The 15,532-nt window shown below is 26.6% G+C and overlaps 1 protein-coding gene across 1 annotated transcript in view; it reads right to left on the bottom strand.

Moving 5' to 3' along the window:
* The window catches only part of LOC111624347 (protein NEDD1-like), a 31,426-nt gene extending 22,820 nt beyond the window's left edge, over positions 1-8,606 (bottom strand). Inside the window, exons 1-5 of the mRNA XM_023367171.1 lie at positions 8,494-8,606; positions 4,730-4,849; positions 4,435-4,575; positions 1,444-1,673; positions 479-686 (exon numbers count right to left, since the gene is read on the bottom strand). Of these exons, the coding sequence (XP_023222939.1) occupies positions 479-637 (159 nt within the window). The 5' untranslated portion in view covers positions 638-686; positions 1,444-1,673; positions 4,435-4,575; positions 4,730-4,849; positions 8,494-8,606. The remainder of the gene's footprint in view (positions 1-478; positions 687-1,443; positions 1,674-4,434; positions 4,576-4,729; positions 4,850-8,493) is intronic.
* Between the last annotated feature and the right edge of the window lie 6,926 nt (positions 8,607-15,532).

Raw genomic sequence — 15,532 nt, forward strand, 5'->3', positions numbered from 1 at the left:
TCATTTTACCAATTTAACTAGGGTATAAGTTTAAAGGAGCTTTTAAGCTTAAATGTTTTTTGACTGATGTATTGACCAGTGTAAAGAATTGAATGTCTTCAATCAACACCTCATTGTATTAATAGTTTTAAAAAAGTGTACAAAGAACATAGGCACAATTTCAAATAATGAAAAATTCATACATTAATGGAGCCAATTCATTACTTAAAAATAATACATACTTTGTTACTATTTAGTAATAATGTTTTACAATCTCTCAAAAACAAATAAATTTTATTATACTCCAATATCATTGATCACACATTAATTATTGCCATTTTTTCAAACATTTAAGCATATAAATCTGTCATTTTTAAATAGAATACTAACATGTCTTATAATAATTGTTAGTTTAAAATATTTCTATGATGTAACTAATAAAACAATTATAATAATCAAAAAATTAACAAAATCAATTAATGTACTAAAATAAACTCACCTTATTGGAAAGACTATATGAAGAATGTTGAAATGATAAAGAATTGATTGAATTATTATGAGCAGATAATGTTTTCATTGGTGTACTAGATGATCGAAGATCATAAACATAAATTTTTCCTTTCAGAGAACCAACAGCTAAAGTAATTCCATCATTCATAAAATCTATAGCTGTTAATGGAGCTTCAGTACGATAAGTTTTAATACAGCTAGTAAAAAAAATTATATAAATAATTTTTGTATTTGACTAAATTAATAAATATTAAAGACATGAATGAATGATTTTAAGAATAAAAACTGTTCAATACTAACAATATATTTATCTGATAATCTGTACATAACAAATTTTGTAAAAAAAAAAAAAAATACAAATAATTTTTATTAAGTGCATTGTTTTATAGTTTGTTAATAATAAATGATGATATTCAAAAATACAAGTCATCATTTCTCATATTTAAAAAATAATATTGTTAAACATATTGATATTATGTGCAAAATTTTAAATTTCTACTTATTAGTTTATATTTTATTAAAATAAATTAAATGATAACAGAACTTTCATTCTATCTTTAATAAATCATGATGTATAATGGAATTTCAACAAAAGAATCACTCATCTGTAATAAATTATATTGACACAAATCTTAAATCTAATAATTATATTTATCTGTATAAATATCTAAAAATAAAGTGTAAAATTCTCAATAGTTAATGCATTAAAGCATTTTTAAATCCTGAGCTCATATTATAAACACTCAACACAATGAAATATTTTATTTCTGAAAAAACTAATTGCAAATCCTGACCATGTAATAAAAATATAGAACTTCAAGAACAAATTCACTTTTGCTTAAATTGACAAAGCTAATTAGATACTATGTAAGTTTAATATGATTTAAATACATTTATTACTTAAATATAAATCATTCAAACAAAATAGAAATATATCAGAAATATTATATTTACCTTCTCAATTGTGGATCATAACATATTAAGCGTTTGTCAAGTCCCACACTTGCAACTAAAAGATGATTAACTGGTGAAAAGGCTATACCTGTAGCTGAAGATGTATGAGATTGTTTAAAGCTATACAATAACTTTGATTCATTTATATCCCACAGTGAGAGATTTCCACTTGCTGATACTGTTCCCAACACTGATTTTTTAACATAACTAAACTGAAGAGCATTTATACACTATTGAAATATTAAAAATATTTTGTTATAATCTGATATAGAGATAAATACAAAATTAAATATAATTTACACAAATGAATACATAACATAATACACAATTTATTTTAAAATGAATTAATTAATTACCATATTTACCTGAATGTAAGACACTTTTTTCAAGTTCAAGAATTTCTGAAAATAGGGTGTGTCTTAGATTCAATATATGTCATAATTAGCAATGTCTAATACAATCCATGCAACTTATTTCTCTGGCATTAATTCCATTGTGTCATTTTAATGATTTTATTAGACCAACATTCAAAATTCAATTCAATTCTATTCTATTAGCGTAATTTGGAAAAAATTCCAGTTACATTCAAAATAGTAAATATTTAAGAACTCAATACTTAGCTCAATCTTATTAGTCTATTTCAATAACATCATAACTACTTGGATAAAAATTGCAGAAAAAAGTTTTGCAGCACTCTTTCAAGAAATTTTGCATTTCCAATGCTTGAAATGACACTGAGGATGACTATATGTGAAAAGATATGAGCATCAAATTCAGTGTTGATTCAGAAGATCCTAACATAAAAAGTGAAGAGATTTTTGTCTTTGATACTATGAAAGACAGTGTTATTTATTGCATATACTTTACTGTGCAATAAATTTGTCTTAAGTTGTCTTGTTTTTTTTCAAAAATGAAGAAAAAAAAATCTGTGAATGAGCATGTAAAAATTAAGGTGAGTCTTAGATTTGATGGCATCTTATATTTGAGTAAATATGGTAATTCTAAATTTTTCTAATAAAATTTCCTGCATATTCTTAAATAAATACTATAAGAATATGATAGAATAAATGTTAAATCAGTATACTTTTAATTAAAATATTAATAAAAATGCCTTTTTCACTTGGTTATTAAGGTGTTTTCAGTTTATGTATAGTCAAACATTAAAAGAAAAGATACTTCAAAAAGAATATAAATATTTAAATTTTAAGTATTACATGTTCTAAAGCAAGTTTTTTTTACAAATTAAATAAAATTAAATTAATATCTTTTCTTTTGAGTTCAAAGCAAGTTGAAATAATCTGAAACTGAGCTGAACAAGCTGAAAAAGTCTAAATAAATAGGATGTGTTTTACTACTAGTATTTTTAAATTAACATTATATTTATTTCTGCTATATTTGTAAAGTATGTCAAACATTAACTTATTATTAAGTATATAAAATTTTTATCATATGGATAAGAAGTAAATTAAAATAAGAATTTGTAAGAAATACATATGTAAGTACTTGGAAAATTAAATACTTCTAAATTATGTATTAAAACTTGCAAGAACAGCAGTCTTAATTTTTATATGAAATATGTTATTTGCTATTGAAAGGATTCATCATTACATTGTACAAGCAATTAATTATGTTAACATCAGGATTCTGACACTAGTCCTTATAGCAGGATATGACGACATATACAAAACCATAAAGTTTGCATAAAGAAGAGGATAAAGATGATTCTCTTTTAAGAGAATCCTTAGAAATGAATAAGTTTGCTCTTGATATTTTTAAATTCAAGAGCAAACTCATTCAATTCTAATTTCAATTACAATTAACTTATCAGTTGTCTTAAGTTGTCTTGTTTTTTTTCAAAAATGTAAGACACTTTTTTCTTACATTTTAAGTAAAAATGTAAGAAACATATAATATAATATACTTCTAACATATAATATGAGTACATTACATTTCAATATTCTGATGCACAAAAATTTCATATTATATTTTTCAATTTTGCAGTAAAAAAATTTTACATACTTGTAGAGAGTGAGAGAGAGAGAAAAGTTTAATAGAATGGAATTACACTGATGAATACTTTCTCCAAACATCAGTCTGTTTTTGTTTGACTTTCAGCCAATCAAAAATTTGGGGTAATTTTAAAATTTTCATTTGTCAATCAGTTTGGTAGAATTTTATATTTATTGGTTATTATCCCAGAAAAAGATCTTAAGATTAGATATTTAAATATCTTTGTTTTTCAAATAACCGTTTTAAGTTGTAATTTCTTAAAATTGACATTGTTGAACTATACCGATCTGTACCTGCTTTCAAAGTAAATGAGGTGAGTAAAACAAATTTCATTCACACTGTAAATGGTGGTGAGTATAACTCACTGTTTGTACCACAAACCACTTGAACTTCTCTCTAAACCTTTTCTCTTGATTTTTGAAACCTGTACTCATTTAAAACCATGTTATACAAAACAAGTCTTTTCTCAATTTCTAAAATAAATTTTAGGTCATTCTCCCAGCTTGTCACATTCACCATTTTTTTAATGCTATGAATTGAGAATTCTAGTTGAGATGAAAACATTGTTTTCATTGGCTTGTGCTTATCAATGCACCCTAATTGCCACTCCTATGCTCCCATGGCTGATTTGGAAATTTGTGAGCTTATGTACACTTACATTTCTTTGATTGTTCTTTTTGCTTTGTTACATTTCACAGCCTTTGCATTCAGTGTAAATCACACTTTAAAGTTAGTTTGTTAAATAAATACAGTACCTATCTATCATAGTTTATGATACTTATTAATTTTATATTATTTTTCTGTTTTCAGAAAAATAATATGGAATAGTAGATGGTTACTATTCGAGGACAATTACTACTTCAAGATGTAAAGAATAGTAGTTACTATTCAAGGTCCATTACTATTTGAGGATATTGACATATATGTGGATGATATTAAAATGTTAAATTAATTATCTGTATAAAAATTAAAATCACTTACTTCTGGTCTTGGTGATGAATATAATGCGTGTTCTTCATTCTTCAATACATTATGCAAAATAATATTTCCATTTGATGATGCAGATGCAATATATGAATCATTCCAATTAAACTGAAGACAAGTAATTTCATTTGTGTGCTTCTAAATAAACATATAAAAACTTTTATTGACAATTTTAATGGTTTAGTTTTCTATATTATTAAATAAATAATAGTAATTTATCTCAAATATTTAAATACATAAATATAATGATAATGCAATTTAATTCAATTTTAATTTATCATGAACTACTTACTGTAAACACAGATTTGGATTTTTGAATTTTTAAATTCCAAACATGAACTGTGCCATTATTTCCTCCAATTCCAAGTATTTGAGGATTATTATTTGCAAATCTTGCATAAGTGTGAACTATCTATAAATATTATAAGCATGAAATAATGATGGTTTTATAAAATAAATATCAATGAGAAAAACTATATACACACATATAAACAGTGCATTCTCACTAATCTGAACTAATTATTGTACAGATATTTAGATTAGCAGAGTTACATATAAAGGAAATAAAATTATAAAGAACTATAGATAAATACACATATGTTTTAAAAAATTTTATACTGTATTTGATACATATATTTAGATTAAAATTTGTAATATANTGAGAAAAACTATATACACACATATAAACAGTGCATTCTCACTAATCTGAACTAATTATTGTACAGATGTTTAGATTAGCAGAGTTACATATAAAGGAAATAAAATTATAAAGAACTATAGATAAATACACATATGTTTTAAAAAATTTTATACTGTATTTGATACATATATTTAGATTAAAATTTGTAATATATATAATTTTTACAAATTTGACATGTTTTTAAAAAATAATCTAAGAATTTTTCTTTTTTGGCTTAGCCATTTAGTGGCTAAACAAACAAAATTAGTTCAAATTATGTGGCATTTAGATTAGTGAGAGCATACTGTATATATGCATGAAATAATACATAAATACAGTACATGTAAGTAAATATTACTTAAAAACATTCTATATTTATTATGCAGTAATTTTCATTATATAAAATATAATTATTTCANCTTTCAAAACTTTATACATACAAAATAAAATATTTAGCATAAAAAGAATATTTTTTCAATTTTATTTATTAAGAAGAGAGCACATCTTAATTAAAATCTACAGGATATAAATGATATTTTGAAGGAATCTCATTATAAATAAAGTTCTAATATTGTATGTGGCATTGAATATAAGTAATAAAATTGCAAGAAATAATTTACAATAAAAATATGAACTTTCATTATAAAGTAAATTTGTATTTTCAATATAAATTTATTTTATAATGTTTTAATTCCAAAGCAATCAAGACAAAGTGGATGTACTATATCTACCTTCTATTCTTGGTATTCATGTATTCTTAAGAATATCCATTACCTATTCCATTTTAACTTACATTATGATATTTTTTCTTCAATACTTCAAGTGAGATTAAATAAATTTAATGTTTGTTATAAAATTCAAATTGTTAAACTATTCCCAAATATCTGTTTAGAAATGTAAAGAACTAAACACATCACATTTTCTTTTAAAATGTAAATTTTATCAGAGGTTGAGGTTAAAATATTTTGAGGAGGAATTTTTGCCAGATAACAACTGTTAGTTAGAACTTTCTAAAATCTCAATTTATAAATATGTGAACTTTCTAAAACATCTTTAAAAACCAACTCAACTATTTATTTTTTTTTGATAATCTGAAACCGTGTTGTGACTCTTCTTTGATTCTTAAACACTATGTATGTAATAAATTCAAACACTTGGCGTTCTATCATCTTTATTTACTTCAGTTGATGAGGTGTATTTTGAGGTAGTGTAAGTCTATTAAGTCTATGAAATTCAAGTTTAAGAATCAAAGAAGAGTCACAAAACAGTTTCAGATTATCAAAGATATTTACGGAAACAGAAACGATGAATTTCATCATATGAAAAAGAAAACGTATGTGTGATGTGTGAGGGTCAGACCGAATAAAATTAAACAAAAAAATTTTTTTTTAAATTAAACAAAGAAACCCTCCACTTTTCTCCTGTTTCAAAATCTCTTCGAAATCTTATAACAAAAGGATGAACACATTTCCTTCCCCAGAGCCGTTTCCTTTCTTTCTGGAACTCGAGAATGAATCACAGGGAACTTATTGCAAAAAAATTTGCGATTGGTGAAAAATGATAACGTGACTTGAGATATAAAAGAGGGGTGACGAAAGAAGAAGGGGGTCCGTCATTGCCGTCTGGGAATCAAGCATCCGTCAGCGCCGTTCGAGAGTCATCGCTGCCCGAGCATCGAAGGCCAGAGAAAAAGGTTTTTGGTCGCCAGTATGAGTCCGACTGAAGTTACATCAACCCTTGCTGAATCTCTCTGATCCCCATTACGTCGTTCAGTATCCACATCCCTGGAGGTATGATAACAAATATTGTAAACTCTCGGCGTGCACCCATCCACTTCTGTATGAAAGGTCGATAGAATCTCGATGTTAGTTATATTATCTAAGTTGTTGTCTAATAAAATTTTGTTTTATTGTTAAATAGTGTCTATTACTCAGGTATTGCCAACGCCTTACCGATGACCCCTCTCATCTCCTCCACTCTACCTGACAAAAAGAATCCTGACCTTCCAGGATAGAAAAAAATTTGACAAGCCATCCTTTGACCAGTGGGCAGGCTTAACCAGCCTGTAACACGACCCGAAAGAGGTACAACTTGGTCATACCTCAGAAGCAAACCACACATGCAACTCAACATCAAGACAACGAATACGGGAAAAAAAAATACAAGGTGAGATTAATAAGACCTTAATAGACTTACACTACCTCAAAATACACCTCATTAACTGAACTAAATAAAGATGATAGAATGCCAAGTGTTTGAATTTATTACACTACATAATGTTTAAGAATCAAAAAATATTTATTTTTGTTATAATCATTTAACTTATTTATTATACAGTAGAGCGTTGATTATCCAAAACGTCAATCATCTGAAAGAATTTCAGTCGGCAAATTTAAATTTTCGCTGGTGCTGTGGTGCTGCAATCTTTGACTATATCTTGGGCTACTCACATATTTTACGTTTTTGATACTAAATTAACTTCTGAAGTATAGTTTTTTTTATTGTTTTTATATTTTTCAATATATTTATTTTGTTTGTACAAAATAAAAAAATAATTTTTAATGATACAATAGTCTTCGTTAGGCTTAACATCGACGAAAATTGAACGCAAAGCGACACGCAACGAAGAAAAATTTCAACATGGGATAAATTAAACTATTTTTTCGTACATAATCAGTTATCCGAAATATCAGTTATCCAAACAACCCCAGTCCCCAATTGATTCGGATAATCGACGCTCTACTGTATTCATTTTTTATTGGTTTAAAATAAGATTGTTTTCTAAAATATTTGTATAAATTATGAAACTTTGCTCTAAATATTCTTGTGTTTGTATTATTTATAACAATCTTTTTGTAATCTTTAGTAATTTTTTAACACACTGTATTTTTGTTCTGTACCTTCCCTAGATAAAGGAAGATTTCTCCTACATTAATAAAGATTAATTAAATGAAAATATAAAGGAAATTGTTTTTATTTTGTAAATTATTTCAGAACTTATTCAGTTTTTAAGTCAAAAAATGAAGCATATACAATACAGACAAAATATCTGGCTTCCAGAAATCCAGATTTACCACAAAACTTGCTATTTTTGAATTTGATAGGCTGTAGTATAGCTGTAGTTCACCTTGCAACTGCTTTCTTTTAGTTTCCATGGCACCATGTTCTAATGTAATGCTGACATAGTGTGTTAAATATAATTTCATTTTATATTTTAGTATATATTTAGTTTGTGTCCAAAAAATCGAAAAATCCAGACTTCTGGTCCCAGGTTTGCTGGATATTTGATCTGCTACTTTGTATAAAACAACTTTTTATTAAGTATAATATATCTATTTACTTACAAGACTAATAAACTGATCTTGCTGTTTACTTACCCCTAAGTTAATATCAATACTATCAGTCTTCGAATTTTTAATGTATGTTGTTTTAACAACTTCTCCATTTTTAGGCACACTTACAAGATGAGACAGTAAACCAATTAAGAATTACAAAATATAATTTATGACTTATATATAATATATATTTTATATATACATTAGAGTGTCCCCATTTCTCGGCAGTTAATGAATATTAACCCATGCTGACTTGAGTGTCAATGTATCAAAAACACATCTGGACATACTGTGCTTCACTCAGAAGGCCTAGATTGGTCATTATGTGTGGTGCACTGTCAGCTTGTGCTAAGTTTCTGGCTGTGTTAGATGTATTTGTGTACCTTTACATTAACATTATGTCATGCAAATTATGCAGTCCTAAAAATAGTGTGTTTTTACAACATACAAGAGGTTAAGATAATTATGAGTATAAGTGATAGTGTGAATCTTGTAGGTCTGAATGAATGATCTTTTCAGAAAAAGTGAGAAGGCTTTGCATCAAGCTCAATAGATGGAAAGGGTAATTTATTCCCTAAAAATGTTTCTCCTAAGGTCAGAATTTAAACTATCCATCAGAGAAGAAGCTTTATGTGATATTTCTCTATTTGTTGTAACAGTTTACATTAAACTATGGCTTAAGTGCAATGCAGCTGTAAAAGCCCCCTAATCAAAATTTCTGTTTCTTGATTAAGGGCTTTTATGAAGTGACATACACAACTATTTCTACAGCAGCTTTAAAAAAGAATTAAAGAATAACCAACACTTGTGACTGTCAGCATAAAATCGTCCATCATACGATTTCCCGTGCTTTTTCTGTCTTTTCAAACAAACGACGGTTGTCACCACGAGAACGGCAATCTGGTGACTTTGGAAGCTCAACTGCGGATTGGCTAGAAGACATCGTACCACCAGCGGACGTCTTGTAGCACTACTAAGCACTGATCGGTGGAATCCGATTTGCTTCAATCCGTATAAAAGGATTGAGTTTAGGCGGAAAGTTTAGTTTGCCTAGGACACATCAAAGGAACTCATGTTCGTTCTAACTTCGTCTAAGCTGGCCTAGAAGATTGTTTCGTCTCATTGTGCAGTAACTAATGCAAGAAGAAGTTCGTCGCAAGGTGTCTTTTCGACGGACCTGTTGTCGTGGATTAAAAGCATTTGAACTTTGTTACACCTGACGTTTTGTAATTGTTGTTTTGTGAACTTTTGTAACTGTATATACGTTTTACTTGTAATATAAACGTTTTTGCGAAAATTCAGTAACGTATATTCTTGTTGTGAATTTGACTGTGACATTTATCTGAAAAACTTCAAATTGAACTCTTCTTTGAATTGAAATATAAAATATTGTTATATTTCAATTCAAAGAAGATTCTTTTCTCAGTTACAAATAAATACAAATTTTGTCTAGGAATGTCTTTCAATGAGGAAAAACAACACTTCATATTTATCAGCCCAAAGGACAGTTAACATGTTAAGAGTTGTAAATGCCTCCACTGAAAGAGCTGTTAATCTGGCTATTGGATGGATTAACATCAATATCTATTACTATCAATCTTTGAATTTTTATTGATTGTGAATAAAGAACAAAAGGAGTTTGCATTGCATTGTGTACAAGACCATCAAAGGCTATATCCAGATTGAAAAAAAACGCATTGAAGACTAATCTTGTAATGAATGTTACAGACAATTACTAAATCAAAAACTTAATAAAATGTTATATTTCTTAGTTATTGATTTTTACTGTTGCTTAATATCCCCCAAGTGAATTATTCTTCATATTCAAATTTAAAGCTCAAGTCAGCACAATTAATATCATCCTATCGAGATGAAACTTCATATTTGAGTAATTCTGATCAAATGCAAAAAACTTAGGAAGTGGACACAAACATTTTGTAAATAAAGAACACCTAATATATACATATAGCTATACAGTTACAAAATGGTATTATTGAAAATCCAAATCAACTTAAAAATACTTTAATGCAGTAAATAATCAAATGTATAATAACATTCACTTTATAAATTAAAGCCAAATGATTGCTGGATTATATTAGGCTATATTACTACTACTATTAATTATTAGGCTTTAATATATAACTACAGGTTTTAGATGTTAATATATAAAAAAATTTCTTCTTATTTATGATAAATATACATAGAATACAATTTTGATGAAGAACAATACAATTTATATATAATTCTAAAATATTGTAATGTTCAATTGATGTAGTATAAATTTGTATTTATAAGTTATGTATATGTACAGAACAACATATAGTGAATGCTTATACAGTAATTAAATAAAATATATCATGCAATGAAATAAACAAACAAGCAATAAATATTTAATGCACATTAAGGGGGCGTTCCCAACTCTTGGTGCTGCTGGTAAACTTTTCTACGCACTTCATTTGTGACAATAATTTTAAAATCAAATATTTGATTTAATCATCTTTTTGACTTGATAAAGGAAAATTAATAGTTAAAAGCATAATAATAATAAGGAAAGTTTAATATTATTGGCAATGCAACGTTCTCCAATTAAGCGTGGAAGACCGCCTCTCAGCCGAGCCAAATCAGTGAGTAAACGCCATGATAACTCTGCAACAAGTTCCCGATTAATTACAGACTTTAACTTACAACCGGATAAAAATCTACAAGACACCTACATGGAGACCAGGAACATTAACGAGAAGTCAGATCAACATAATATTCAGGATTTTTCAGGTGAGCCAAATGTACTTGATACCTTACTACATAACCCGGATGACTTATTAGACACTTCATCTGCCATTTTATGGAATAAGATATCGAATCTTATTAAAACATCTAATGATAAACTATTTAATCAAATTGTTGATATAAAGGAGGAACTGAATTTAATTTATGAAAACTTAAATGAAACTAAGGAAAAACAGGCAAAAATGGAGGAACAGATTACGAATTTACGACAACAAATTAACACTATGCAAATTGAGAAGGACCTCACACAATTTAGAATAGATTCTCTAGTTAATGATTATAATCGTAATAACATCATAATATATAACTATCCTAACTCGAGAACTGTTTCTAAAGAAGGAATTCATAACTTTATTATTTCTTTACTGAATATTTGTAATATAGTTCAAGATGATATTTTAGATGTAGTTCAATTAACGAAACCACCGAAAATAACCATAAAAATAACTTTTAAAAATAAGCAACTTCAAAATCAGATTTTTTTTGCTTTTATTCGGAAGAAAATGCAAAATCAGCTTGAAGATTGGAGAGATACTCAAATATCTCCGGATCTCACTAAAAACTCAAGAATAAGACGCAAAAATTTACTTCCAGCGTTACATGATATACGAAAACAAAATGCACAAGCCAAATTACATAATGATATTTTAATAACAGGAACTGACAAAATCACTTATAATATTAATATGAAAAATCTGGTATATGTAGATACCTTTTTACCTTATTCCAACTTGATAAACTTGGGAAGATGATATAACACAAATCAAAGGCATATACAAAGTTCACATAATTTTGAGAGTAACCACTCCTTTGCTATAGTAAATTGGAATTGCCAAGGATTTAAATACAAAACTACATTTGTTAATTCTCTGCATATTAAATATAATCCGGTTATTATTGCCATGACGGAAACTTGGATAACATCAGATAAGTTTTATACTACAACTTTCTCGAATAAATTAATAATAGAATCTGCACTGGCAAGTAAATCAGTAGGTCCCGGACGACTGAGTGGTGGTTTATGTTTATTGATTGAAAGGGAGTATTGTAAAATAATCCAAGTTAAAAAATCTAGGAATTATATACTACTTCTCATCGCAATAACTAGAAATAAATTATTAAATAAGAATAATAAAACAATGATGATAATGTTAACTTATGTGCCACCCGGTGATCTAAATACTCTTAATGAAATCTTCAAGGTTATTGATATATGGCACTATATAATTCCATACATTATAATATTGGGCGATTTCAATTCCAGAATTGGTGAGAAAATGAACTCCAAATACAAGGGGCCTAATCATTTAATTTATAATAGTCGAAAATCTAAGGATAAACAGATTAATAATTTGGGAAAAAAATTATTAGACCTCATAACTGTAAACAAACTTTTTATACTGAATGGTCGTATTAAACCTGACTTTCCTGCGGAATATACATGCTTATGTAATTTTGAAGAATTTTCATTATTTCATCTAATTCATAATTGTAAAGAACTTTCTAAATTGCGTAACCACAATAAAATATCTCAAATATGTAATTCTAATTCACCATTTGATTTCAAATTAAGTTTAAATAATCTCAGCATAACGAATTTATATAAAATTTACAATTATTTTGTTAAAGTTTCTGAAAAATACTATTCGACAAATCAAAATTAATGTTTGTATTGATATTTGTTGCCTTGTTAAAATAGCTGGATCACTATGCACGTAAATACAAATCGACGTCTACAGAAATTAAGACTTATTTTTGTATCTTCATATTCTAAATTTGCNAAAAAACTCCGAAATGATTTTACATTTTACGACTTTTCATGCTTTGAATTCAAAAATGTAAAAGTCTTGAGGGATCATTTTTTGATCGATCGCCATATTTTCCCTCTGTTATATATAATAGTCGGGAAAATGAAAACAAATTATGGTAAAGAGCATAAAAATTCGAATATTTTAATTACGAGACGTTCCTATATTCTTCTGAAAACACGCTTTAGTCTAATTTAGTTCCACATTTAATCGGATTTTGTAGCATTATCATAGGTTATCCGGGATAACGTATCTAAAAAAACCCTTATTAATTCCATTCCAATTTAATAGCATTAACAAAGTGGCTTTTAGATAGATAGAATTAAGAGTTTTTTAATGTTTTTTTTTATATTAATTAATTAATTAGATATATATAAAATATTTGAAAATAAAAGAAAATCTATCTTGTATAGTTAATTATTTATATAAATACCAGATAATATATAAAACACATATACAAAATATATACATAGCATAGAGGGAAGGATTTAGTGGGATGCACAGGGCAAAGTTGCACCCCCTTTCTGGGTGTTTTATTTCTAGTATAGCCGGGTATCTCAGATAGTAAAACATTTTATAAGACCCACTAATGATAGTAAAACATTTTGTTCTCTTCTAAAAATTTCTGTATCCACTGCCAATTGTAATTTTTGAGATGATGCTTTTGAAATTCATAAAATTAATAAGTTGGTTATTAGAAATTTATATTACAATATTAAATAATTATATAAAAGCAATTTAATAAATAATAATTTTCTAAAAATAATCAAAATATATTAATTATAAAATAGTAAATTTCATTTTTGAATTTTTACTTATTTATCTATATTCAGATACACTGATATAAATATAATAAATAACTATTTTTATATACTTTCGAGAATATAGAATTCAAAAATATCAATTATTTTGAAATTTATAAAATATAATTTTATAAATTCATATGTAGAAATACATGAATTCATTCGAATGCACTGTACTTTGCATTATNATAAACTATTTAATCAAATTGTTGATATAAAGGAGGAACTGAATTTAATTTATGAAAACTTAAATGAAACTAAGGAAAAACAGGCAAAAATGGAGGAACAGATTACGAATTTACGACAACAAATTAACACTATGCAAATTGAGAAGGACCTCACACAATTTAGAATAGATTCTCTAGTTAATGATTATAATCGTAATAACATCATAATATATAACTATCCTAACTCGAGAACTGTTTCTAAAGAAGAAATTCATAACTTTATTATTTCTTTACTGAATATTTGTAATATAGTTCAAGATGACATTTTAGATGTGGTTCAATTAACGAAACCACCGAAAACAACCATAAAAATAACTTTTAACAATATTCAACTTCGAAATCAGATCTTTTCTGCTTTTATTCGGAAGAAAATGCAAAATATTATAAAATAAGACGATTATTGTAATAATGAACAATTTTCTATAGTTATAAATGATATTTTTATTGAAAAATATTTAGTAATGTTGTAAATTTTATATTGAATTTTTTTAAATTCATAATATTCTTTTTTAGTTTATAGTAAGAGTTATATATATTTATACATCTAATATAAATATAATAAAGTGAAACAATTTTTATGCATTTTTAAGAGTATGAAAGTTCAAAAAATACAACTGGTTTAAAAGTTTACAGAAAAACATGTAATAAATTCGAATCTAAAAAAACATAAATTTTTATTTAGACATATTTCCTGTAGTTTAAACTATGAAGTTTATTACAGTAATCAACAATTTTTTTACAATCATAAATGCTATGTTTAAGAAAAATATCCAAAAAGAATTGTAGAAAATATTGTAAATATTTTAAATTTAAATTTTCTGTTGCATCCATATCTAAAAAGTATTAATGATTTGTAGAAAAGTTGTATCATTTTTCAGCAGTAATGTAAAATATATATAAAGTGTGAAATCGAATATTCTCTAAAAATATAAGCAAAAATAGCTCATATTTCATATGTATATTTTTGATGTCGTAAAGTAGACCAAGCAGATGAACAAATGATAAATGCTGTCTCTTAATGTGACGCCATTCTGCCTCAGTGCTTATGATATATCCTCCTTGTCTACCAAACATATCATCAGTCTGAGCACTTGGAAAATAAAGTTTAACATGATAACATCTGCTATTTCTTGCATGAATGAATACGAATAAATGGATAATGCACTTTACAAATTATTATATTAAAATATTTATAAATGACCCATAAAACTTTATTATTAAAAATCGTATATGAGAAGCTTCTAATCTTCTGGCTAATTTAAATAAAGTTCACTAATCTCTTTGAAGAAAATTTCAAATCGTTATTCAAATTGACACTACAATATGTTACCCGACATTTAGGAAATTAAGTTTTGATATTGCTTTTATAGATTTCGATAGAGTAAATTGCTCTTTTTCAATTTAAAATGTTTGTTTTATATATATATATATAAAACACCAATTTTAATGAATTATA

Source organism: Centruroides sculpturatus, unplaced genomic scaffold (genome assembly GCF_000671375.1).
Source record: "Centruroides sculpturatus isolate CEXI.00-Female unplaced genomic scaffold, Cexi_2.0 scaffold9, whole genome shotgun sequence".
Classification (NCBI taxonomy): Eukaryota; Metazoa; Arthropoda; class Arachnida; order Scorpiones; family Buthidae; genus Centruroides; species Centruroides sculpturatus.